Genomic DNA, 27919 nt, shown 5'->3' with positions numbered 1-27919 from the left:
GACCATTTACCATCTGTATCCCAAAATCACAATAATATTGAATCATGGCCCAAATATCACAATACTATCGAATCGTTACATTGAAAACTCGACTGGGGCAGTTAGGGGCCGACTGCAGTAGCAGCGCCAGAGTTTTTTTCTTATTGGCTTATCTGGGGTAGTACAAGTGTGTGGTGGTAGGGAAGGGGGGGTGGCATTTTTAACCCGTTTACATTTGTGTATTCAATTTGGCAACTCTCAGACGTTTGAAGTGGTTGATTCTAGCGTTTTCATCCCATTCACTTTCCATATTAAATAATATTATACAACTTTTATAATAGATTTATTCAAAAAAAGAAAAGTGTACAATGTTTGGTATACAAAAATTGGACACGCATTGCACTGATATATGCCCGGGGTGAGGTGGTGATCCCTCAAAGACTAGGAGATAAATACATAAAATATGCAGAATAATCTTACAAATGAAGAAACAATAACATTAGTATGGCTTGCTTTGCAACCACACTAATGAAAATAAACACAACAATAATTTGGCTTGCTTTGCAACCACACTAGTAAAGCAAACCAACAATAGTGTGGTTTGCTTTACAACCAAAACTACAATAACTAGACCAAGCTGTCTCACTCCAAAACCCTGCTGCTTCCTGAACTATGACCTAACCCCATTGCCATAAACTGCCAACAAAGTAGGCAAATAAATACAATCTCCATGTTTCAATAGCTTCCTTCATATATATGGGCCAAATATACGATTTGAAAAAGAAAAACATTCAAAGGGAGTCTTTTTTTAAAATATATATATGTTGCTATGCCAATGTACATTCTCCTTCCCGATAAGTTCTTTAAATCTATTAATGAGTAAGTGAACCTAGCCTGGGTGCTGCTAATGGGGATTGAGATGAGGTCTGGTGTTAGCCAGGCTAAAATGAACCGAGGGTTCGCCATAAAGCCTTTGAAGACATTGTTTTCTCTAGTCCACATGGTGTAATACAGCCACTGCTGCAAGTACTGCACCCTGGAATGTGTTTATGGGGTTTAGTACCCAGTACTACGGCCATTTTACGTGTGTTAACAGACCACTATAATCTGTGTCTACATTTTTGCCAATAATGTAAAGGACATTATTTTACTTAAATTCTGCACAGGAATCATTCTAAACTGCAATTGTATATTAAAAAAAAAACAGTAAACACAAATGTAAACGCAAAATTTAAATATTTACACAGTTCAACTTCGACAAAAAAAAACATGAAGTATAAAAATGTTACAGTCACATACAGGTGTCATGAAGAGACGGGTGTCATCATTTTGTAATGGAATATCATTTCAGCCTGGATAGAAACTCTAGAACATTCTATATTACTCCACCTGGGAAGAAGTGCTCTTGATTGGCGGATACAATTCGTAATGTATAACAAGCCACACCTTTCCACAGAACATAAAAACAGTTCCTGTAGTCCTTTTCCCTCCTGACGGACTGAGCTGCTCCAGCTCATCACCACTTCTCTGTGTGTGTGCCATCTCTGCAGGTAAGGCAAAGATACGTGTGTGTTCTGTGATTTACATTTTCCCAGTGAGGATCATGACTATACGTAATACGTATACCCTTAATTTACTAAGCAAATATATAAAGTTGAAATACATACACGTCATGTGAATAATGCCATGTGGATGTTATTTTGATGAAATCCAACTCATAAATACAATATACAATCTTCAGGTCGCCGTCACCTCCACGACGAGGAGTTACACCAAAAGGCCATTCAACATCACTCAAGAAAAATCTAATTTGAAAATAGTAGTAACGATAGAATTTTAAAATAATTGAATATTTACATTCCCTACTTAATTAAAATAGCACATTCTGGGTGTACAGTCCCTAAAACAACAGAAGAGACTTAGAGGTGTAAGGCCATTGGTCGACCGCTCAGAGCTGCTGGTTGAGGCCCCGCCTCTCTCTCCACATGGAGCGCGTCTCTCTGTAGATGAGCGGCGCGATGAACAGGATGCTGCCCCCTGTCTGGGACCACAGAGCCCAGCTGTTAACCACTGCCATTGTACACACTGTACCTAGCACAATGTGGATCAATCATTTATTTTACACTCAATAAAAAGGTTGATAGTACTTTATATTAGTTACCATGACGATGAAGAAGTAGAAGACATACATCCAGCCCAGTCTGCTCTCGATCAGGGACACAAGGTACTGAAAGACAGGGAATGACGGTGAGACCATTGCTATGGTTACTACCCTGTTGCTAGTGGTGTTACCAGTCCGTTTCTGGCGGTTACCAGCGGTTACCAGCCTTGTCGTGGAAACATTCATCACAATGATAATATAAAAGTATGTTTAAATGATATAAACCTTGTTTCCACTGACATGAACCCATTAATAAGTGTATCCGCTCCGTTGCCCTTTGTGTGTTACCTGCCCCCCCGCGGCGCCCACACTCCCGGTACCGTCCACGATCCCGGTCACCGTGGCCAGCGCCTCCTGGCTGCCCCGCAGGGCGTCCTGGCGGCCCAGGTCGGCAGAGATGGCCGAGCTGATCATGTTGGACGGACCGCCGATGAAGAAGCCGGTCAGAGCGAGCAGCGCAGCGTTCACCACCTGGTCAGCGGGGGAGTCTGGGAGCAGGGGGAGTCCGGTCACATACACGTTGTAAAGCTGCACCCCGGGGTGAGGATACCACACGGCACGCTTACTACCTGCACCTCTATGTGCGTGACACACGGGGGGGGAGGCTTTAACTGTTCAACCAGCTGAACCTGATGTGTGAGCACATGTGTGTGAGCCTTGGGTGTATAGGCTGAAAAATAGGATGGCAATCTGTTTTTCAACAAATTAGTGCGATGGTAAATTAAGACTTTCCACTGTATTCACATATTGACTACCTTCAGTCCTACATTTTATCAAGAAAACATGAGTGACAAAACATAGCGTAAAAATGAGTTCTGATTATTTTTAACCTTTCACCCAACAATCACCCTCATCAGAATGAATCACCTGGACCAGTATCCACAGATCATGCTGCAGAACTATCGTAGGCTACTGTTGTCTTGTGATCCAAGTGAGGTTCAAGCCAGGCATTGAAGTTGTATTTAGAGAATAAATAAAAAAAATCCCTGTCCTGCCGGCTCCTGGCCCTCACCTACAGCCCTTCACCAGCCGGCTCCCCCTCCACCCCCTGGCCCCTCCCCTCCACCCCCTGGCCCCTCCCCTCCACCCCCTGGCCCCTCCACCCCCTGGCCCCTCCCCTCCACCCCCTGGCCCCTCCACCCCCTTTCAGTTTTGGGGACAGCTTTGGTTTTCATACTAATACACACATTTGAGTTCCCATTGTCATGTGTGCCATGGTAGGCTAATCAATGTGTAGCTGTAGTCCATGTAGGGTCATATGCAGCTCTGACAGGGACCAGCAGAAGAAGGCGTCTCCAGATAGCTTTTATACAGGATTTAATCTGGAACTGTGTAGCTGTAGTTCACATGTCTTAGAGAACGACTGCGCATGCGCCATGCGGGTGTTTTTTGGTGTAGAGTGAGAGGGGATCGTGACATCGACAATGTGCTGTGAAAGTGCACTTTCACAGCATTGTTGTTTTTGTGGAAAATGTTCCTAAAACCTTTTTCTCTATTGCAGTGGTGTGTGGCCTTACAAAGACAAACACAAACAGTCATAGTCAATCGGGTTGCTATGAATTTAACCCTGTCAATTAAAACAATGCAGTCCTACGCAGTTGGGTCGCACTTTGCCAATTTTCATCAAAGTATTTGTCAAGCCTAGAGCTAAGAAATTAAAATAAAAAATAAAACTTGGCCATAGCAGATATTTACTAGTTTAATTTCAGGGCCTGGGGCAGGTAGAGCAGTAGAGAGGGTTAGTATAGGTAGAGGGTTAGTATAGGTAGAGGGTTAGTATAGGTAGAGGGTTAGTAGGTCCAGGGTTAGTAGGTCCAGGGTTGGTAGAGGTAGAGGGTTAGTAGGTCCAGGGTTAGTAGAGGTAGAGGGTTAGTAGGTCCAGGGTTAGTAGAGGTAGAGGGTTAGTAGGTCCAGGGTTGGTAGAGGTAGAGGGTTAGTAGGTCCAGGGTTGGTAGAGGTAGAGGTAGCGGGTTAGTAGGTCCAGGGTTGGTAGAGGTAGAGTTAGTAGGTCCAGGGTTGGTAAAGAGGTAGAGGTAGGGTTAGTAGGTCCAGGGTTGGTAGAGGTAGAGTTAGTAGGTCCAGGGTTGGTAAAGAGGTAGAGGTAGGGTTAGTAGGTCCAGGGTTGGTAGAGGTAGAGTTAGTAGGTCCAGGGTTGGTAAAGAGGTAGAGGTAGGGTTAGTAGGTCCAGGGTTGGTAGAGGTAGAGGTACTTACGGCTGTAGCCGACTAGGGCTCCCATGGCCAACAGAAGACTGACGGCCAACACCGGAGCTCTCTTCCCTAGGAAGTCTGAGACGATACCCTGCACTGTGCCTCCTGATGAACAGAGAGAGAGAGAGAGAGAGAGAGAGTGAGAGACAGACAAGACTGACAGACAGTCCACTATCAGCTGTTATACCTGTTTATTATTGAAATCAGTCCATATTTAAAACCACAAGTTCAGTCAAACTGTCAATCTCCGTAGGATGCAAGATAGATGCGAGCTGACAGAGAGGCTAGTGGAGGTGCTAACTAGCGCAGACTCACCGACGATGCCTCCCACGTCGTACCAGACGGAGAGGCGGTCTGCCTGTGCCTCCTTCCAGCCGTAGTTACTGCTGAGGTAGAAAGGGAGCCAGAAGAAGAAGGAGTAGTTCACCAGCTTCAGGCAGGCATAGGCCAGGGAGTACTGAGACACAGAGTCAACAACAGCTGGTTAGCCACATGGTAAACATACACAAGTACGTTATACCTTCATTCTGACAGGAGGCACGGCCAGGGAGCACTGCGACATATAACAAGATACGGACAACTCAGCTAATGACAACAGCTAGTTAACCAATCAGCTATCCGTAGCCAACTAGCTAGTCAACCAACATTTGAGCTGATGCTAACCTTAAGGGAAGCCCGGGTACTGCATCACAGGCCAAAAGGCAGCGCTAGCTAACTAGTTAGCCAATGCTAACAGTAGGATAGAGTGCTAGCTTACGGGCAGCACGCCAGGAAGCAGGAAGGCCTGGAGGAAGCTGATTGGCTGGGGCAGCTCTTCCTGTGGCCCCTCCGACTGTTCCACAGAGTAGTAGCCTCCATCACACCCTTCGTCCTCGTCTTCGTCACTCATCAGGGGCCGCTGGCTCTCAGAATCCCTCTCCATTACAGGCCGCAGACCCGTCTCTGACTCCTGACATAGCCCTGAACACACACACACACACACACACACACACACACACACACACACACACACACACACACAGTTAGTAAGTATTAGTGGTTTGTGATAGGTGCCTTAAGTTGAATTAGCTTTGCTCTGCAGTAGCTTAGTACCTATAAATGCTATAAGCTAGGAGTTACAGTAGTTATATGTTTAACTTGGTATACAGTAAGCTACAGTAGCTATATCTGTAATTATCTACAGTAGCCTTTAGCTATAGTAGGTATATATTCATTTAGCTACAGTAGCTGTTCTTACCAACTTCTTTAGGGGAGGTCAGGAGACCAAAGAACACCACAACGCCACCGGCAAACTGCACCACCGACGTCACCAAGAAGGCATACTACAGAGAGATGGACAATTACACACTGCAAGTGGAAGGAATGCCATTTAAGTTCATATATAAATCACAATATTGTTCAATCAATAAATAAAAAGGCTGTAATCCAAAACGTTACCCATGATGCCACATTCATTTCACAGCTCTTTTTATATCAATCTGTGATGAGTAGGGCACGGTTATCTCACAGATTCAGACTGAAGCAACATCCCCAGAACAGTAAATACACGAGAAGCGGCAGAATGTCTGGTGGATGGACAGTAGACTCATTAAGAGACCTTACTAATCATGGATAGAAGTGATCATACATGGACCATTGTCAGAGCCATGGAGATGATGAGGCTGATGTTTGCATTTTGTGCCTAATTTGTTCATTTATAATAATTAATCATAACTGATATTTTGTTTTATTTATGTCTATTCAGTAGATCAGTATTTCATTAATACACAGGATCAGATGTTTTATTGCGCTCTTATTTTGTCCTGCTACCACGAATTGATACTGCCGTAAAGCACAGCTTATTGTAGTAAACCGCAGTGAATTGGCCATGTGGGCACCTGTCGGCATCATGAGTTATTGAGTTATCAGAGCAGGACGGAAGCAACAATTTTCTGACCATAGCTAACCGTCATTTAAGCATAAAAAAGTTATTCCTGTCAATTAGTTTGAGGTGACAGACCACATACCCAGAATTTTACTTGGAAACGTTTATTTTTTATTCAATGTATGTTTTGAGAATAAATCGCCACAATTTTCCTTTTACATCTGCCTCGTTTCATCTTGGATTACTTTTTTGGAGCTTATTGCCTTAAGGAAAACACGAGTACAGAAAGTTTACGTCCTGCAAGAGTGGCAAATAGGTTGCCACCACGTCACCACAAGGAGGATTTGGTGCGCGCGGCCGTGATACAATACGGGACTCAACACAGTTTAACAGACTCCCCCCAGACTTTTGGACGGCCAAACATATGGAACGTAAGCAAGCATCACCTGTATTTAACGCAGTGCATGTGCTTGCTGGAAGAAGGGAATACTCTGTGAACATGTCAGCTAAGTGATTGAAGAGCTATTGGAGCAACTTGAGTCATAAGGATTAATTGCATTGAATCAAAACCAACTGACTAATCTTGCTAAAAAGATGAAGGAAATTGATGCTCTAATCGAGGATGATGGCAACTTTAAAGAAGTGAATGTTACAATAGCAGCTGATTTCACAGACATGTACATGGAGTTCTGTGACAAAAATGATGCAGTTAAAAACTATTTGAAGTAGGAAGAGGTTCTCCATGATCAGACACGTATGAGCCAAAGGCCATTGACTTTAGCATTTTGTGGATAAAGTGGAAAGACTGAAACATCAATACGATGACGCCAAGAGAGTTGATGCTGAAATCGAGCCTGAAGACAGTCAGTGCGTTTACATGACACTCAAGAAAGTCGAAATATTGGGTTAGTCCAACTATGATTGGATTACTAAGATGCATGTATACACCATAGTCAAGATAAAATCAAATCGAATTGGGTTACTCACAGTCGAATTAAGACCCCTAGATAATAGGCTTAGTCGAGTTAAGCGTGCGTGTACAGAGTGGGATTGGATTATGCATTCTGCGCATGCTTGAGATCTTTTCCCGGGACCGTGAGCCGGAAGTAGAAGGAGACGATAGTCGTGTTGTTGTCACCGTCGGAAAACGAGAGACGGCGATTTATTTAAAAAGGTGGCGCAGAAGATGGAGGAAGCCGGTGAATGTAGTTACCCCCTATAAGAATTGTGTCCCGGCCGCGGGAGCGCGCATGGCATGCATTCATTAAAGGTGGAAGCATACAGACAGTACGCTTCGATTTCACCCAAGGCTGAAATAAAAGTACATGTTTTTCTAAATGTGGGTCATCAACGAGGTTGTAAAGTAGTAACTTCGGGCACATCTGTCAAAATAAATGTTTTTTTCTCCCGACGTGTTTACAATCTTTAATCATTCATTGCGCCGTGGTGGGGAATGCCATATACGGACGGGCAGCGGAGGGGCTGCTCCGGGGGGAGAAAGATGTTTTCAGTAGACAGTAGTTTTCAGTAGCTGTCAACTCACTTCGGGTCAGCGATTTATTTAAAAAGCTGGCGCAGAAGACGGAGGAAGCCGGTGTCGTGCCAATGTAGTTACCCCCTATAAAGGAGTGTATCATCATCAACATGCATTCACTACACACTACGCTTCAATTTCACCCATGGTTGAATTAAAAGTACATGTTTTTCTAAATGTTGCTCATCAATAAGGTTGTAAAGTAGTAACTACGATCTTTATTCATTCATTGCGCCGCGGCCGAACTGACGGGGATATTTTCTGATATTATGAATCTTACAGACTGCGTCGGGTTCTTCGACTCTCTGGTACTTCCACAACAAGTAAAGACTCGTAGTGGGGTTTATCTCGCCCATGGTGGAGAAGGAATTAGGGGAAAGGAACTTTGGCTTTGACTCTCTGAAGTCCAGATTGAAACGCGACATATCCGCATACGACCGAGAGGTCGGAACAATGGAGCGTCGGAGAAATGATAGCTAGACAGCTGTCTACTGAAAACAATGAGAGAGAAGAGGCTCTGCTTAAAACAAGAAAACAGGAATTTGAGTTGAGAATAGCCATCGCTGCTGCTAGTGCAAAACTGGAGGTGCTAATTGTAAACAGGCCACCTCATAACTTCTGATGAACCTAAAGACGGTATGGCTGCCTACTTTAATGGGGGCAGGGAAGTGCCCCAGGGTAGGGCAGGGAAGTGCCCCAGGGTAGGGAGGGTAGGGAGGGTAGTGTGGGCGGCTTCAGAGCCATGCAGTCAGAATGTGGAGATTCTCATGTAATGAGTGCAGCAGATGTGACAGAGAACAAGGCTTCCAATGAACTCACAGAGAAGTAGCAGACTCCATCAGCCAAATGCTATTGTCAGCTACCAGCCCAGCACAGGACAGAGCAGGTAAACCAATATTCAAGATTTGCTAAGCGTCATGCAGCAACAAAATAAAATCTGAGCTTTTGGTGAAGCAACAAAAAAGTGTCCACTCTTCCATGGATGGATATCCCAGTTTTCAATGAAGATCCCTTGGAGTTTGGTTTTTTCATGAAAGCGTTTGAGGATGGGACAGACAGCAACAGGGATAGGCTGCATTTCCTTCAGCAGTTCACCTGTGGCAGACCAAATGTCCTAGTTCGCAGCTGTTCAAATATGCATCCTGACAAAGGCTATGTAGAAGCCAAGAAGCTTTTGAGCAAACACTTTGGTAATGAGTATACTATCGCCTCTGCTTACATCGAAAAGGCACTGAAATGGCCTGTCATTAGGTCAGATGATGGAGAAGCACTCACCAAGTTTGCCGTGTTGCTCACTGGCTGCTGCAATACAGTTAACAGCATGGAGTACATTGAAGAAATGGATAGCCCTACTAATATGAGGATTTTCATTTCTTCCATTTCTAAGCTTAAGAGAAAGGTGGAGGGGAGTTGTTTGTGACATGCAGGAAAGGACAAGATTGAGAGCCAGGTTCACCAATTTAGTTAACTTTGTGGACAAGCAGGCAAGAATTGCGTCTTACCCTTTGTTCTGCAATTTACAAGAGCCCATGTCATCAAGCCACGGAAACAAGCTAAAGGCAGGAGATAAGGTGCTCCAAGATTCAAGGAAAGGAAAGACACATTTTCCACAAATGTAACCCCTGTTCCAAGACACACAGAGCAAGGAAATAAGGAAAATGATGCTTCCAAAACTGGAAAACAATGTCTTTTTTTGTCACAAAGCTGGACATAACCTGGATTTTTGCAAGCTCGTCAAACAGAAGCCTCCCAATGAAAAGCTGGATTTCCTTAAATCCAAAGGTGCTTCCACATGCTTCAGGTGCCTTTCACAGGGTCACTTAAGCAAAGGCTGTCAACAGAGACTCATCTGTCAAACATGTTCTCAGAAACACCATCCTGCACTTCAACAAAGGACAGTCAGCACCCTCTGCTGGCCAGAGCAGGAATGCTGAGTCATCAGTCTCCAATTCCTCCCCCACAACAGATAGTGAAACTTGTGGTTGCACTAGGGCTGGGAATTTGGCCTGTTCGTTCGCAATCATTCCAGATGTTTGAGGAGTGACAAAACAATAGAGTCATACGCATTCTTAGACCCAGGCAGTACTGGAACTTTCTGCTCTGAGGAGTTGATGAGGGACCAGGAACAGGTAACAGGAAAAAAGGGCAACATTTTGCTCTGCACCATGGGAAAAGAGGAAACAATCAGTACACATACTGTCATGGGGCTTGAGGTCAGCGGTTTGGATGAGAACAACTTTTTGAAGCTTCCACGAGTCGTCTCACGCCAGAGATTCCTGTAAAATAAAAGAGAACATTCCACAACAGAGTGACAGAGTGACCTCATTTGAAGGAGGTTCAGCTCAAGCCGATTGACAGAGCTATTGGTTTGTTAATAGTAACAAACGTACAAAAAGCGCTTGAGCCTTGGAAGGTTATCAACAGTGAGGGCAGCGGCCCTCATGCTGTAAAAACAGTTTTAGGCTGGACAATCAATGGGCCTCTGTTGAGAGAAGGAAATACCAGCAAACACAACGTTAACTGGCCACAGGTAACAGTAAACAGGATCTCAGTGGCAAAGCTCACTCAGCAGCAAATAAAGTTTGACTTTCCCAAGCATCAGCTGTATGAGATGTTGGAAATGTGTAGCGAGGACAGACAGTTCATGGACTTTGTATCACGATCAGTGAAGCTGAACATGGGCCATTACAGCATCAGTCTTCCCTTAAAGAACAAGGACTACACAAAGTTCATGAGAGAAATATTTGAGAAAGGCTACACTGAGGAAGTTCTCATGGAAGAAATCTGCAAAGATGGCAACAGGATATGGTACATAGCGCATAATGGGGTTTACCACCCAACAAGCGCAAGTTAAGGGTTGTGCACTGCCGTGTATCAAGGTACATCCTTAAACTCTCAGCTGTTGCAAGGCAAGGCTAGTTCTCTCATTGGTGTGCTGACAAGATTCAGGCATGAGTCAGTCGCCTTCATGTCTGATATTGAAGGCATGTTTTGTCAGGGTTCCGGCTGAAGACACTGATATGCTGAGATATTTGTGGTGGCCTCAAGGAGACCTCAGTCAGGAGCTGAAAGAATACCAGATGGTCGTTCACTTATTCGGCGCAACCTCATCACCCAGCTGTGCGAGTTTTGCACTACGAAAGTGTGCTGAGGACAACCAGGCAGCATTCAGCTCAGAGGCAACAAATACTGTCTTAAGGAACTTTTACGTTGACGACTGCCTTAAGTCAGTTGGCAGAGAGAAACAGGCAGTTGCTCATTCAGGAGCTCCGGCATCTATGTGGAGGTTTTCGTCTCACTAAGTGGATTTCCAACAGCAGAGAAATGCTTGCTTCTGTACATGAGGATGACAGGGCCAAGGAGGTCAAAGAGCTTGACTTGGAAAAGGATTGCCTCCCTATCGAAAGAGCTCTGGAGGTTCAATGGGGTGTGGAGTCTGACCAGTTTCGAGGTGAATAGATGTGTTAAGCCAGGCAACTTGAGTGAGACTGCTTCAGCTCAACTCCACCACTTTGCTGACGCAAGCGAGAAAGGGTATGGCACAGTCTCATATATGGTCTCCAAAAACCATCAGAACCAGACACACAGCGACTTCATCATTGGCAAAGCCAGGGTTACGCCGTTGAAACCGGTAACTATACCACAACTTGAGCTTATTGCTGCATCTATGGTGGCTAAGATGGATACAATGATGAGAGCTGAATTGGATCAGAGTCTGGAGGAGTCTGTCTTTTGGACAGACAGCATGCTAGTCATTCAGTATCTCAAAAATGAGACTGCAAGATACCCTTTGTTGCCAATCGGGTTGTGGCAATCAAAGGTCTCTCAGTGGAGATACGTGAATACTTCAGACAACCCTGCGGACTATGCATCCAGAGGGCTTACTGTGGATGCCTTTCGCCTTTCTAAAGACAAAAACTTCTTAACAAAACCGAAGTCTGAGTGGCTGGAAATGCCCAACAGCATATGTGACGCGCCATGGGTAAACCAGCAGCAAGTCGGCTGGGACGAATTCACGTAAAACAAGGAAGAAGCGGTGTAGTTTGGGTGTAGTTTCTGGAAATGCTGGCTCTTTGTTGGGGCGTGTGCGGCGATACAGTTCATTTCCATACTGGCTACCTTTGGCCATTCACGTGCTTGTGTTCTTTTTTAGGCCAATCAACTGCACGTTAGAAGTGAACCACATGGCTACTTATTCAGCGCCTGCATAATTAACTGCTACTTCTGGAAGCTCCATGTGATTTCATCTTTGAATGAAGATGGACCAGGCAAAATGCATTGCAGAAGAGCTAAATCGTGGCTGTTACAGCGCAAATCTATGGCAGTACTTCTTCGACAAGCCGGATGCTTCTGGTTATGCCGACGCCGATCTCACTTCTGATTCTGAAGAAGAGTACAATGACGATGAAAGTGACTGCATTACACTGGAGAACATCCCTAATCTATAGCTGATCTTAGCCGAAAATGAAGACGAGGAAGAATATCTCAGCTTCGAAACTAAGCTGTAATGGGAGGTTTTGGCTAGTAATGTAAGCATCTGCTATTAATTTGAATAATGCTTGAATTGCTTGAATTGACAGATGCTAATGCATATGCGGTCATAAGTGGACTCCTGCGGCTGCTCTGCTGGTGGAGGAGTCCACATATGACCAAGAGGTCGGAACAATGGAGCGTCAGAGAAATGATATGGACCCGAAGTGAACTGACAGCTGTCTGCTAAAACATCGCTTTCTCCTCCATGTTCGTTTCAATCTGGACTTCAGAGAGTCAAAGCCAAAGTTAATTTCCCCCAATTCCTTTTTCCCCATGGGCAAGATAAACCCCACTACGAGTCTTTACTTGTTGTGGAAGTACCAGAGAGTCGGAGAACCCGACGCAGTCTGTAAGATTCATTCATCAGAGAATACCTGTCAGTTCGGCCGCGGCGCAATGAATGAATAAAGATCGTAGTTATTTTACAACCTCGTTGATGAGCAACATTTAGAAAAACATGTACTTTTAATTCAGCCTTGGGTGAAATCGAAGCGTAGTGTGTAGTGAATGCATGTTGATGATGATACACTCCTTTATAGGGGGTAACTACATTGGCACGACACCGGCTTCCTCCATCTTCTGCGCCAGCTTTTTAAATAAATCGCCGACCCGAAGTGAGTTTACAGCTGTCTACTGAAAACATCTTTCTCCCGCCAGAGCAGCCCCTCCGCTGCCCGTCCGTATACGGCATTCCCTGCCGTGGTGCAATGAATGATTAAAGATCGTAAACACGTCGGGAGAAAAAAACATTTATTTTGACAGATGTGTCCGAAGTTACTACTTTACAACCTTGTTGATGACCGACATTTAGAAAAACATGTACTTTTAATTCAGCCTTTGGTGAAATCGAAGCGTAGCGTCTGTGTGCTTCCACCTTTAATGAATGCATGCCATGCGCGCTCCCGTGGCCGGGACACAATTCTTATAGGGGGTAACTACATTCACCAGCTCCCTCAATCTACTGCGCCACCTTTTTAAATAAATCGCAGTTTCTCATTTTTCCGACGGCAATAACAACATGACTATCGTCTCCTTCTACTTTCGGCTCACGGCCCGGGAAAAGATCTCGAGCATGTGCAGAACGCAATTCAACACATGCTTAACTTGACTATGAATCGCATTATCTAGGGGTCTTAATTCGACTATGAGTAACCCAATTTGATTCCAATTTTGATTTTAGCTTGACTAAGGTGTATACATGCATCTTAATAATCCAATAATAGTTAGACTAAGCCAATAATTCGACTTTCTTGAGTGTCATGTAAACGCACTGACTGAATGTTTTTCAGAGGGGCATACATTCAAATGGCCACAACTTCCACAGATTTCCATGTGTTAGAAATCTTTGGAAAGCTTAGAAACTACACTTTCAGAATCTGTGAATAACTCAAAATGCCTCTGGGGAGACTTGTTGCTGGTATTACCATGGCTGGTCACATATGTCCGTCTCTCAACAATGACCCAGATGTCAAAGAAGCTTCAGTTTATGCACTTAGTGCCGAGCAGAGCACAAACGCCACTTCCCAACTCATTCATCACTACTCAAGCTGGTGTCGCCTTAAAATAAGTGTTGCATGGGTTCTCAGGTTACAGTCAACATTGAAGCTACGAAGAGAAAAGATTTGACTACATATTTCAAGGCTGGAAAGCTGGATGTAGAAATCCAAAAGTTGGAGACGCTGGACCAAGGAGTATCTACCGGACTTAGAAGAGAGACAAAAGTGGTCCCATCCAAAAAGGAATATCAGTGAAGATGATATTGTCCTTATTGTGGATGAATCCGCCCCACGGAATTCACGGGTAATGGGTCGAGTGATCCAGACAATCAGTAGAGGACATGTTCGTCAAGCCAAGGTGAAAAGCAGCACAACTGTTCTTCTACGACCTGTGACCAAGCTCTGCTTGCTACTTAAAAGTGATATGTAGCGCCCTTTCTACATGTTGCTTAAGGGACGGCGGTAAAGGCTGATCTCCATCTGTGATGTGCTTGAACCTCTGACTCCACCCCACTTTTTTTTTGTTTTATGCACACAGCTGTTTAAAAGAGTTCCTGGTGTGATAAGACCAGCCTATATAAGGGCATTACTTCTGTTGTTTGTGTTTTTTGATTGTTGTTATAAGGCTCTTAGAATATGTGAAAGATAATTGTTTTGTGGTACACAAGAACAATTAGGGGGCAGAATGTATATTTAATATAGACTTAAATGTCATTAAATACATATTTTGGGATCAAGGAAGGTAATAGTTAGTTATATTAATGAAAAACAGACAACAAATAAAAAATAAAAACAATTCCAAAAGGATAAATACAGATGACATTATGCATGATGAATATCAGCAGTAAAGATTAGATAAAGGAAGTCAATAAGACAACAGGAAGAACTGGATGACATCACACCATGCTTACAATGCTTTCCACAAGACATCTAATATTATATATTACTATATTCAAAGATCCACAATCAAGGAATATTTATCCATTTGTTGGTCCAAGGTTTTATTTTTCTTGATGCTCAGGCAGACTAATATCTGTTACTGTATACTAGCAAACGTACAACGTAAAGGTTGTGACTGACCTCGTATCCATACTTGAGGACGCTGGAGGCGAGGAAGGCTCCCAGGATGTTCCCTACCGAAGAACACGCACTCCACAGGCCGAACACAAACCCTCGCCTGGAACACGGAGAAAGGGGATTTCAAGACATGAATATACCACATTAATACACCCTCATTTGTACAGAACTAATATACTTGTATTGCCATATTTGTTTCGGCCAACAAGCACGATTACTTCCTTGTACATTTGTACTTTGTGTGGGTTTGTGTGTTACTAACCCGGACTTCCCGAACCAGTTGCCCATGATAGCGACCACGCATGGCCAGACGGCAGACTGCAGCAGGCCGTTTAGGACCCACAGCCCGCAGTACAGGTACACGTTGTACAGGTGGAGCCACTCCGTTAACGTCCCAAACACAAACTCCTGTCCATCCACACACACACACACACACACACAGATATATACAGCCATAGATACAAACTGATCAGAGATACATACACAAACACAAAATGGTTTATTTTTTCAACTCCTTAACGATTTAAACAATTGAAAAACGTGTGAGAGACCAGAGGGGGTCGGACACTTCCACCCACACACAATGTTCTTCCCATTCTAAACCATTATCTTCAAACAGCCCTCACACTGGCATACATCATCCATTTATCAGGATTGAGATGTGAGACTTGGGTTGACACGGTAACTCACCACAGTGGCCGAGCCGCAGAGGCCAAAGCAAAGGACGTAGCGTAGGTTCATGCGGTCGCCGATCACGCCACTGACGTACAGTCCCTGCACCCAGCGGGGAGGACAGGAGGGTTAGGCTAACACTAGAGCGTCGACACTAGAGCGTCGACACTTAAGCAATCTTACACTCGATGGCGTTCTTGAATGTCATTATTGATACGTGAAGCACAGCCGTAGGAACGAGGCGCTTGCGCCGAGTTCCAAAGTCCTGTGATTCAAGGAGCTCATAAGAAATATGGTCACATATTTGGGTAATAACGGTACAGTGAAATACAACAAACTAACAATAATCTATAAAACAAACAAAGATCCAAGGCCTATCATACAATCATGGGAGGCCTAGATGGGACATCAACCCGTGTCTCTCCTAGAGAGCCCCACGAGCAGAAGTCCCCTGCACGGGGAATCAGCGTGTCACTCAAAGAGCTCCGCCCGGCTGAAGGCCCCTGGTTGGGAATTCAACCCGCGTGTCTCCAAGAGAGAACGCAGGCTGAAGTCCCACGCATTGAAGAACGTGACGACTTTCTTATACTGTTTCTGTCAGGATTCTGAGGGCAGCTTCCCCCCCCCCCCCCTTTTTCGACCTGCCGAATCCTTTTGCCTCAAGGACCCATAAGGTCTGTCAAGAGATTTTTGCTGTAACCTTGAAGTTTTGGAAAACAGTTGGTCCACATGCGCCCTAATAATGCCGACCCAATGGTAGGTATTATTTTTATTTAGATTCTGTAAAAAAAAATGGACATTAGGTAATGTAGAAACTTTAGTCTGGATATTTAAAACCATTACGTCAGGGTCAATGACCACTGTGGTGCTCGCTCATTAGCTCTGCTAGCATTAGCATATTAGCATGCCCACACAGACTAAGTGAGTTCTGAGTTGGCTCATGCAACCACATGCATTTTCTTCAGTGTCAGTGAACACCCAGTTGCACAATGGATGGAGAGGCTGACCAGCCTACCCAGTGTAGAAAGTGGGAGGCTGGAGCCGCTCCATCATTCATCCAGGTGGATACTCCCACTTTGTGATGTTACAAAAAGTTTGATTTCAAAAGGGATTGTGATGATTAGAATCAGATTCAGAACCACACTGGTGGTAAAATAGGGGTTCTATAGATATCACAAAGAGATCTCCAGGACAGGAATAATGCCTGTAACAAAGTAACCTGCCCAGGTGATGTGGAGACCTTAAAAGGGGACATATTATGAAAACAAGACTTCCTGGGATTGGGGTGTTGTTTGGGGTCTCTGGTGCTGCCACACGCATACAAACTTTGAAATAAGTCTGTAATAGGTCTGTAATTTTTTTTTTCAGCACGACTCTTACGTAGGAATGAGGCACATTTGCATATTACCACCACTTCCCCATCCCCCTCCCATCAGAGCATAAATACGATTCTGTGGACCAGCGGACGAGCGCTGGGCGGAGATGTTTGCGCATTTCAGAAGCAGGGAGATTCTGTAAAGAAATGGTCTAATTTGTCAGTTTGCCTTGTGTCTGCCTGGCAGGGAGTCCGGCGGGAGTCTGCCAGCTGTGCTCGGGTGTACAATTTCTCCTCCATGTCACGGTTCAATCTGGACTTTAGCGAGTCAAAGCCAAAGTTCCTTTCCCCCTATTCTTCTCAACCATGGCCGAGATAACCCCCACTACGGGTCTTAACTTGTTGTGGAAGTACCTGAGACGTCAGACGCAGTCTTTAGGATTCATACTATTATATCATAATATCATCCGAGGTGCACATAGCTTTTGGATGTGATATAAGATATTATATTATATATATCGATAGAGACACCAGAAACAGCACATTCTGAAGGGACTGAAACAGGGGAGTGGCGGTAGGCGAGAATTTTTTTCCTAAAAGCTATTTCCAGCAAACAGCTTCAAAAAAATGTTTTCTGGAACTCATATACTACGTTTACTTGTTGGAAAATAATCATAATATGTCACCTTTAAACTGCTGGGAAATTAGTACAATAGGAAGTGAAGAACACAACTATTTAACATTATCAAGCGTTTGACACAGTAAAAGGGGAACTATGCAACTATTTTAGCTTCATTGACCTTCATTTAGCAGGTTAAGAGTCACTGTGTTGGTTCTATAACACTTTATGGGTCGATGGGTTCGACTCCCCCTAGCGCATCTGGGCGGAGAAAGGGAAAAGGTTCTGCCACCGACCTGCCGCCAACTCTCGTGGGAGTCTCGGGTCGCAATGTAACAAATTGCTTTACAGCACTAGACCCCCACAAACACGGAACTGGCTAGAAACACAAGGAGCGAAGGGATTGTTACATTCATCATGGATCAGCCGACTAAGAGACAGAGAAACCCATGGTCGGAGGAACAGAAGAAGAGAAAAAGGGAGACTGACCGACAGAGATGCCACCGCGAGTAAGCATTGGACGAGCTGTTAAGGAATGGTGTGAACTGAAAGAAAAATAAGACTGCAAATCGGATGGCGACTTGGTCGTGTTGCTCTTGAAATTGTAGGCACCCTTGGGTGAACTTTGTTCTCTTTGTATTGTGGCTTTCTCCATGTTGATAGTCTCTGTAAAAATGTGCTTGCTTGCTTGAGCCCTGTATGTTTCTAGCTTGCTTGAGCCATGTATGTTTCTAGCTTGCTTGAGCCCTGTATGTTTCTAGCTTGCTTGAGCCCTGTATGTTTCTAGCTTGCTTGAGCCCTCTATGTTTCTAGCTTGCTTGAACCCTGTATGTTTCTAGCTTGCTTGAACCCTGTATGTTTCTAGCTTGCTTGCTTGCTTGCTTGCTGGGGTGTTCGCTACCAAACACGTTTGTTTCCATGGTTGTTTTGCTGTTCGTCTGTCTGTCTCCCAGATACAGGCTAAATCCCCGAAACCCAGGTTACTTGTTGTTTATTTAGATCACCTGATCGCCATTCGAATGCCTCAGATTTTTCTAAGAGTGCAGCCTATATCATGTGATATGTCCGGCTGGTCATATAATGCAGTACCCTGCACGAGAGCTGCTAGTTGGCACATATTCGTCGGGAACAGAACTGTTACATTTTAGGAGACGTGAACCTCCATTAACTGTACTCCTACATCTCTGACATCCAGACGGACATCCTCTCCAGGAGGATAAGAAGTGGAACAGGCCTTCCTCGCAAGAGCGTTATGAGGCTTGATGACCCAAGACAGCTCGGCCTGCTTGCCCCGGTACAGCCACCATCCACATCCAAACTTGTGCAGGTACAAGAGTCATGAGGAAACCTTAATCCAGAGAACCCTCAGAAGAACCCAGAAGATGCTACACAATAGCAAAACAAACACACACACACTAGTTTTCACACACCCAATAACAACCTCAAAGTGCAGTATTGTCCTAATCAAAATATTTTCCCTACACTATGCAGAACTATAAATGTTGGATAGTGTGCAATGCTAAATTGATTCATCATAAGACATCCTATCTGCCACTTCTTGTCCCATTGTTGACCGTACCAAGTTTCAGTTTAGAAAAAATGCACTGAGAAAGGATGCTCCGCCTCCGTTGCGAAAAGACGAGAGCTTTGAAGGCTGTACCATTTCAGTGAAGCGGGGGGGGATTCTTTTTATATATTAGGTAAAAACATAGAATTTGCCCGAATTGAATGATAGGGTACACAATTAAGTAAAAACAACGGTGGGCCTGTTCATAACTAATTTATATAGATTTTTTGTAATGTAATAATTATCATGACATTTTTTTAGCAACCTTAATTTTGGGGGCCCCCGCCAGGTACTGGGGGCCCTACACGCCCTGCGTACTCTGAGTATGGGGAGTGACGGCCCTGCCTGCTATTCCAACATGTTGCTTCATAAAGTATAATAGTCACATAACAGCCACATAATACTGATGGCACAAGGAAATATTTCTGACAAAGTGTGAAAATAAGATGACACCAATGACATAAACAATACAAAATACTTCTGACATTAATAAAGAGATATCAGCAGCTGGTTACTCACGACGGCATAGGAGAAGAGGAAGATGGTGTCCAGAGCTCCGAGAAAGAGTGTGGCTTCCTCTTCATCAGCAAACAACCGATGCTCCTCCCACACCTGCCATGAGGTAACAAACGACAACATGACGTCATCCCAGGAATCTACTCTAACAATTGATCGTCATTATCAACCATCGCTAAATAACTCCATAGTAAATGAACTAGGCGTTTCTGTGATCTCAGGGTGAAGAGGTGTGGGGTACCTGGCTGGGGGAGAAGGCGGGGAGGCTGTCGTTCTTGACGGAGGGAGTCCACTGAGCCGAGATGCTAACCTTAACGTTGCTGAAGGTCTTCCTGGATGCATGCAGGAGGACATAGCTGTGGAACAAGGCAGTGGCAGTTAGTCTGCTGTTCAACCTGCTGGGGCAGTTAAACCTGGAGAGGAAGGTTCCACTCTGATCTCCCCTTATCATAAACCACAATAGAAATTATGTATCACAAATAACAGCAGAACAATATAGATTCATTTGATGAATGAAATACGATTATTTCATTATTTTACAGCAACAAACAGATGTAGATGTTTTACCTTAATCTTTGGGAAAATGTGCTTTATTTCATAACATTCACTAAATTCGGAAACCAGCCAAACTAAGCTAGATTTTGAAAGTATCCAACCGAAAAAAATCCCTTCTTTCAGACCACCCTCCTAAGCCACTCCCCCAAAACACATGAACAGCTTGCTAGCTGAAGCAATAGGTCTGCCCAGCATCTTGGTAGGCTCTGGTCAGTCGCAAGTCAAGTGCACGGGTTAAGTACAGGCAGTTTTCCAGGTAACGGTAGGTTATCAAACAGGCAGACCAGTTGAACATTTCATTCAGGCTGATTTAAATGATGGGACCGGCTTATTACAGCCAAAGATACCACTTCTTTTTTTTTGTCAGAGTGTATGATCTATTGAATGCTTCTTGAGATGAAGAGAATTTCCAGAAATATGAAAAAATGCTTCTAAAATCAATTTCTTACCCAAGCTTTAAAGATGCTGTAGGTGTAGTGAGTGAGTCTGTGCCTTAAACCAATAACTGAAAGGGGATAAACTATGCCAAGTTTTTGGTTTCATTGTCATTTTCAAAAACTACAAGCTCTTTCCAGTGGAAACATAATTTATTGATGTGATATTTCAATACCTATCTATCTTACTATAATGTACTACTTCCCTTATATTGACCATATCCTTTTTTTATTTAAAATGTGTAAATTGTATTTCTTTATGGAGGTGAGAGATGATGCCGGTTATCGGGTGTACAGTTCTGTTACTCAGAGGTCGAATATCCAATATATTTCTAACAAAAAAACGCTTTCATCCCCCCATCAGCTACCAGAAGAAGTATAATCTAGTGTGTGGGAAACACTGCAATGTGTACAGTAACATTTTAAAGTTACATCAAACATGCTCAAAGTTATTAGGGGGCCAAGCACAAAGTGCAAGGCAAACTATTGTAATTGTTACTTTTATTATTATTATTCCGCCACGTTTGACTTACACAGCCTTAACTACTCGCAAAATTTTGATGAAACTTTCTACAGCTGTAGAGGCTGACTCAAGATTAACAGAAGAAATATAACAAGCATATTTGAGCAAGCATATATCGTGACCCCTTTGACTTACAGTCATGAAACGTTGATGAAACGTTGATGACACATGCACATCCTCATGATGAACAAATCTGCCTCTACAACCTATGACTTTCTTTGGATAGATTAACGGCCATCTTGAATTTTGTCAAAAACACTAAATACCCTAAGGATCTTAGGTTTTTGGACTTAGGCCCTGTCCACACTAACCCAGGTAAATATAAAAACGCACAGTCGCATTGAAAACGATCTCTGTCCACACTATCGTTTTCATAGTGCTGCCTTGTCAATGCGACTCCCGCAACGCCTCTCTGTTTAGATTACAGGCGCGCGATCAGCTGATAGTTGCAGTTGATCAGCTGGCTTATCATTTTCACTCACAAACAAAAATATGGCTCAAACCAAAAGCACAAAGGCAAGTTGTTTTTTTTAGAAACGCCGCTCCAAGTACGGTTTGAACTGGTGTCTTTGCATTTATTTTTCCCATCGCTTAAGCACAGCAAGTACAGCACAGTTCTCAGTGACAGAATTCGCCGTTCTAATGTGGACGGAAGGGCTAAATGGATAAATATTCATGCGTTTGTAGATTTACCCAGGTTAGTGTGGACAGGGCCTTAGACAAAAATCCTTTAGCACATATCATCTATGATATGTGCTGTCTTCAATCTGACATAAAGCGAAGTCTGTCTTCAATCTGACATAAAGCGAAGTCTGTACAATAAAGATTAAAGCACCCATGAGCCATTAACTTAAAAAAAAAAGGTGTGGTTAAAAATGTGTAAAGACCTAAATGCTCATATCAACATCAAGATGGACTCCTATGATCTTGAGTCCAATACAAAAGTTGTTCAGAATAACAATTTGAACTAGAATCACAATAAGTTGCCTTCGCACACTTTGTGCTTGGCACCTAACAAGATGAAGTCCACATATTTTGATAAAGGGCTTGGCATCAAGATGGGCGTAGCCTCTGACTAAAATGACCACAGTTAAGAGACGATTGATTTCTGTTGGAAGACGTTTGGTTGTAGTCTTTTCGCTCAGTTCTAGCCCTACTGTTGAGACAGAGAACCGAGCGAAAAGACTACAACCAAACGTAAACAGCCTCCCTTTCCGTTTCCGGCCAACGAGCAATGAGTCTTCCAACAGAAATCAATGGGATTTACAAAATGCCAACAGAAAACTGTAACAGAAACAGTGTTTCGCTACGATACTTGATTTGGAACATCAACGAACACCACGTTTAGGGACGTTTAGGGACGTTTTGTTTTAAGGACAGGTTTGTGAATGCCTGTAGCCAGCCATTATGAAGCAGGCAGGGCGATTCTAAATGAGCCAAATACCAGAGACAGGACCAGGTCACAGTCTTAATGGTCTATCAGGGTCTTTATGGTCTGTGTGAGGGTCTTAATAGCCTGTCAGATTTTTAATGGTCTATCAGGGTCTTATTGGTCTGCTTTAGGCTTGGCCCCCGTAAAATGCTGCTTGCAGCTTTAATTTTTATTATGATAGTTTGAGACCACAGACAACAGCGCTGAACTACCCCATATAACATTCTAAACAGATGTTTGGGTAGTCAACTGATCTAATGGTTAGTTTGCAAGTTAATGTTATGTTCTCAGAAGATAACAGGAGGAATGGGAGAGAGGAGGGGTGGGTGTGTAGTTTCAAAGTTAGGAAAATGTTTGGAATACCGTTGGATTAAAGGGGTAGTTCGGAATTTTGGACATCAGACCTCATTTCCAAGTGGGCCAGTGTGTTATTTATCATTGGAGACCATTTTCAACATGTTTCATTCAGTCCTTCTAGTTACAGAAATCGCTGGTGCTAGGCTAACGCAAGTCGAGGGGAACTGCTAGCCTGCCAATAAAAACAGTTTTACCCACTCCACAGTACACCTGAGGCAAACCAATTATAACGCCAGACTATTGATGCAAATGTCTGTGTTGATAGAATAATGTTAGAAATAAAACTACCCTTGCATCGCATTGCATTTAGTTTATAATCCCTGAAGTTGGAAGCAAGCTACGGCAGCGGCAGACTGATATTACCTGGAGTGCGCTTCTCTGTTTACCTTCTGCTGTAGTGAATTGGTTGCTACACCGGAGCAAAGTGAAATTCCGCCGCTGCTGAGAAAGTAGTCCCCCGAAATGTAATGCGATCATTGCGATACAAAGATAGTTTTATTTCTATTCTATCAACACAGACATTTACATTGATAGTCGGGCATTATAATTGGTTTGCATCGGGTGTACTTTGGAGTGGGCAGGCTAGCAGTTCCCCTTGAGTTGCGCTAGCCTAGCACCAGTGATCTATGCAAATAGAAGGACTGAATGAAACGTGTTGCAAACGATCCAATGATTAATAACACACTGGCTCACTCACTCAAATTCTGAACTATCCCTTTAACAGGTTGCAGGCTAGTATTAAACTATTTTGTACGAAATTGATCTGAACGCCCTCCAGTCACCAGAATCCAATTTTTTTCTTGTCCATCAGGTATGACACACATTGGCTCAGTAACCAAACAGCAACTCATACAATAACCTGATATAGTTGTCAACACCTGAAACCAGGAAGCGGATTGGAGGAGATCTCCTGGGTCAAATAGGCACATTGGCTTTTGTTAAAGCCAAATTGTTTGAACAAAATGACTTGCAGATAAAGGTGTCTGCAGGGATCAAAGTTTCCTGCACCGGTTAAATATTAACTGACTGTTAAAACTAATCAGCAAGCTGCTCAGATCCACACACCTATAGTGCAGAGGTCACTCATAGACTGACCGCCGTTCTATCTGGATCCAGACCTTTAATGGATAATTGTTGATCATTTTCACATTTTGTCAAAGGGGTTGTAGTTTTTGTAGTTGGAGCAGCTTTTCTACCCATTATGCCACTGGTATAACAGGATTATCCCAGACCAATTGCATGCGTTGTAAGTCATCTCACGTTCTGCTACTCAATCAAATCTGTGCATTCCGAGGCCAGATCCGTCAGAGAACAGTCATTTAACATGCCTCCCTCAAAATTGAGAAAATGTGAAAATTGCTTTTAATCCACAATGGACAGTTCATTCTTCACACGGCTAGTTAGTACACCAGTATATGTCATATGTACCAAGACCATGGACATCGTACATGTTGACTCCACATAGTCTGCCCCACAATCAACTGCGAGGCAGCGTTCAACACTATGAACAACCCAATAGTGTTCCAGCCTCACCAATGACCACCTCTTCACGGCTCTGATACCACATTTAAGATCCTCGCAGGACAAGCTAGAGTGACCTTCTCCCACTGAACCAGAGAACATGTGGGAGTGCGATATAAGGGAGTCGGATATCTAAGCAGTAAAAATGATGCATGCTGATCATTAAGTTGAAGATATAGTGAGAAAAATAAGAAAAAGTAAAACCAGAGCAACAGCCTACCTTTTATAATTTATTTCTAAAATCAAGCTCTTTATTTTAAGATGCATGTTTTTCAAAAACGCTGTTATGCATTTATTAATTTTTTATAACCTTTATTTATTATTAGAGTACTTATTATTTATAATCCCTCCGGTTCAATGTGAAAACATTACAATTATTATTAATGAAATATACTTTGAATTGTACTTTCCTCATTTGATTTCATTGAGCTGTTGTTGTGCATAGAGACATTGATACAACTACTAGGCTACTTCAGTATATATGGCACTGAATCATAACAAATGGAAGACATTAGGATGTTTCTTGACGTCATCCCATGTTTCTCGTCCTTTCTCTAACCTCTTGAGAGTTTATATTGAATAACACTGCTTTAGTGGAGTTGCAGCAACAGTTATAGCCATCATTTTGTCGACTGACATATGGGACATCCATCCTCCTACTTACTGATTACAGATGTGGTATGGGAGCAAGTGGTCGTACCTGAAGAAGGTGAGCAAAAATGCGAGCAGGTGGTGGTAGGTGTACTGCGACTGACAGCCACAGCAGACAGACGGCATCACAGAGAGAGAGAGGAGTCGGGGGGGTCCTCAGCAGCAGGGGGTCAGGGGGATGGAGGCAGTATGTCAGGGCCGTCACTGGTCAGGGTCTGAGAGGACAAAGCTTTCCTGAAAGTATAGTAACAATAGTGGAGGTACATGTTGAATAAAGACTTCATTTAGTTAGACACAGGGCATTTGATCTTGCTTCAATACCATTAACATCGTCCAGGGTGTCAGTTCATAATGTATGCATGCACACATATATTCATGCACAGAATTAAATGTTATTGTTATTTCCTCTTTTTATTGGAATCAGTGTTTACTTTTTGGAACGTATAACAAAGAATTTTCGTATTAATAAAAGCTTTGTCATTGTATTGTTTTTACAGATATCAACCTAAAAAACAAGTGTACTTGGAATATCTCTAGAACCGTTCACTACTTTATACTTGGCATGTGTATTGCTGGAGACCCTAGAAAGGGCCGGGTCAACCTATTTGGACACATGGCATGTTCAATATTAACAAACTTTGAACCAAACAAACAGGCAGTGTCCTGTGCAGCAGCAGTCCGGGCTCTGGGGCCAGGCTCAGAATGTCTTCAACTACAGGAGCCAAGGGCCCACACACGACACCGTTCTTTGTCTGTAGTTCACTTAGTAACTGTACTTGGATGCTGGATATACTATCGTTATATTACTGTAAATATAATTAGGAGTCTCTCAACGTATGTTTGTAATCTCAACATCATGCAATCCACTGCACACTAGCGTGTGTTCTTGGGTGGTTTGGATGAGCACTTCTAAGCTGCAACCATCGGCTCGTTCCCAAAAGTCAGATTTTGAACAGGCTCAGTACTAATAATGCAAAAGCTAGCACAGTACAAGATTCTGTGCATTTTCCTAGGAATTCATCAAGATTTTCCAATGCAGGAAGTTACAGGACATAAAAGCTCTCTGGTTTTTCTGAAATACTATCAGAATTCCTTAAATTCCTAAGCCTGCTTTTTAAGGAATGCTTACAGTCACAGCATCACTTGTGACTGTGAGCAACACTTTGATGAGACACTTTATAGTTATGTATATTTTATGTATATGCACACTAAATGTAAATTGACACGTAAAAATATGCACATACATTGTGCCTATTACATAAATTAGTTTATTATTAAAAAAAAATAGAAAAATATGCAAATCCTTCAAAATTGTATTGCCTTGTCGTTCAGGTTTTTTACTTACATATATTTAATTTTATCTTGAACAGTGAAGTTGGAACAGAAACGATTTCTCACCATTTCTCCCCATAAAGTTATCTGAATGTGGAAGAAAATAAAGCCCATGTATTCTCCAGGCATAGGCAACAGTCAAATTAATACGAGTTATGGATTATTATTAATCAGCGTGATAGAGAAATGCAACACAAACAATACACAAGATAATAAAATGTTACGTGTTGAGTAAAGAAAGGAATATTAACGTTTTCTCGTACCTTCGGTGGTCGCCTGCTCCTTACTCTGAGACCGGATCACCTATGTCCTGTTTACTGAGCAGCGGGTGACGTCACGGCCGTACGTCACTGGACACCGACGACAGCCCGGGTCACAGCGGCCCCACAGGACAGGAAGGGAATGACATGTCACATAATGAAACGGATAAATGTAACAGCACACAGTTATCTGAAATTACATTGGGCGGGCTGGCATTCGAGAAGTTAAAGTAAGGTTATTAAAATAAGTTTATTTTATTTCTGAGTCTGTAGGCATTTTTCCACTACAAGCAGGTACGGTCGCTGCTTGGCAGATGTTACAATTTCACTTTCTTGCCTGTGTAAAACCGAAGGGGTGTAGGCCTATTCCCCCTTGGTCAAGGAGCCGGCTTCCTGGGTTCATTGGAGCAGGCGGGACTACGCACAAAGACCTCTTTAGAATACTTTGCATACACTGAATGTTTTTTTTGTCAAGCCACTCCCTGAGAGTAGGCTACAAACACGATTCATTATTCTCAAGTGAAAAAACACCAACATATTCTTTATTTTGCTGACCAATTGTTTTTTATCCTGACGAAAGCCTCGTAAGGAAAGTTCCTCTGCTACTTTCTCGTAGATTTTCATCGTCTTTCACAGACATTGAGGTGCGAAATCAAGACGGTATTATATTACCTCGGTCAGTGTCAACGCGCAGACCATGCCGGAAAAAAGTTTCAAATAAGACGGGCATATTTGGCAGTGTAAAAACGGGTTGGTCCTCGGCTGTGGCATGGTGAGACCGGTGTTCTGCCAATCTATGCTTCCTATCAAATAGTGCTACCTAGTGATTCTGCACATCTCAAAGTATCATCAAGTATCATCAAAACATGTTTTTAATTGAGCAATTATCGTACAAATATGTTTTACATTGCGCCTTTTGACCTGTTAGCATGTCAATAATATGTGAATGTACACACTGGCTTTACTATTGAATGTAGAAATAAGACGATAATGTTTGTGTGTGTTTGTGTGTGTGTTATCGGGACTGGGAGCGGAGAAAGTTTTCCAAATGAAGATTTAAGATCTTTGGTTGTTGTTATTATTGGATCTTTTGAAGAAATATAATATATTGCATATATATACACACTGCCCTGTAAGTTGCCCCGTTTGCCAAACATTTCTGAAATTTAGCAGAAGCAGACAACTTCCGTTGCAGAGAGTTACACACCGGAAGTTCAAAATACTCCATCGTCACGCGGTTAACAGAGACTTCAGATAGTTCCCGGAGGTGCTTGGCGGGCCATTGGAATCTGATTAGAAAGCGTAAATATA

The 27919-nt window shown here is 43.1% G+C and overlaps 1 protein-coding gene across 2 annotated transcripts; it reads right to left on the bottom strand.

Moving 5' to 3' along the window:
- Nucleotides 1–365: 365 nt before the first annotated feature.
- slc37a3 (solute carrier family 37 member 3) lies at nucleotides 366–26654 on the bottom strand. Of its 2 annotated transcripts, XM_084486157.1 has the most exons (15): nucleotides 26612–26630; nucleotides 26362–26435; nucleotides 25066–25250; nucleotides 19785–19899; nucleotides 19547–19639; nucleotides 15545–15628; nucleotides 15117–15262; nucleotides 14858–14954; nucleotides 5588–5672; nucleotides 5108–5310; nucleotides 4666–4807; nucleotides 4354–4455; nucleotides 2429–2628; nucleotides 2141–2206; nucleotides 366–2020 (listed from the first exon to the last, which is right to left on the bottom strand). In XM_084486157.1, exons 3-15 carry the CDS (start codon nucleotides 25140–25142, stop codon nucleotides 1928–1930), a joined length of 1503 nt encoding a protein of 500 aa, XP_084342283.1. In that variant the 5' UTR covers nucleotides 25143–25250; nucleotides 26362–26435; nucleotides 26612–26630; the 3' UTR covers nucleotides 366–1927. The 2 variants fall into 2 exon arrangements, with proteins under 2 accessions (XP_084342283.1, XP_084342282.1); XM_084486156.1 differs by lacking the exon at nucleotides 26362–26435 and having other exon boundaries at nucleotides 26612–26654.
- Nucleotides 26655–27919: the final 1265 nt, after the last annotated feature.

This window comes from Micromesistius poutassou (genome assembly GCF_964030765.1).
Source record: "Micromesistius poutassou genome assembly, chromosome: 22".
NCBI lineage: Eukaryota > Metazoa > Chordata > Actinopteri > Gadiformes > Gadidae > Micromesistius > Micromesistius poutassou.
Note: the sequence above shows the minus strand (reverse complement) of the source record. Positions and strands in the feature narration are given on the sequence as shown.

Coding starts and splice junctions, on each gene's coding strand:
- slc37a3 (XM_084486156.1), bottom strand. CDS start 25,142: ATGCCGTCTGTCTGCTGTGGCTGTCAGTCGCAGTACACCTACCACCAC. Junction 19,900..25,065: donor TTTTTGCTCACCTTCTTCAG/GTACGACCACTT, acceptor CTTGTTCCACAG/CTATGTCCTCCTGCATGCAT. Junction 19,640..19,784: donor CCGCCTTCTCCCCCAGCCAG/GTACCCCACACC, acceptor ACCTCATGGCAG/GTGTGGGAGGAGCATCGGTT.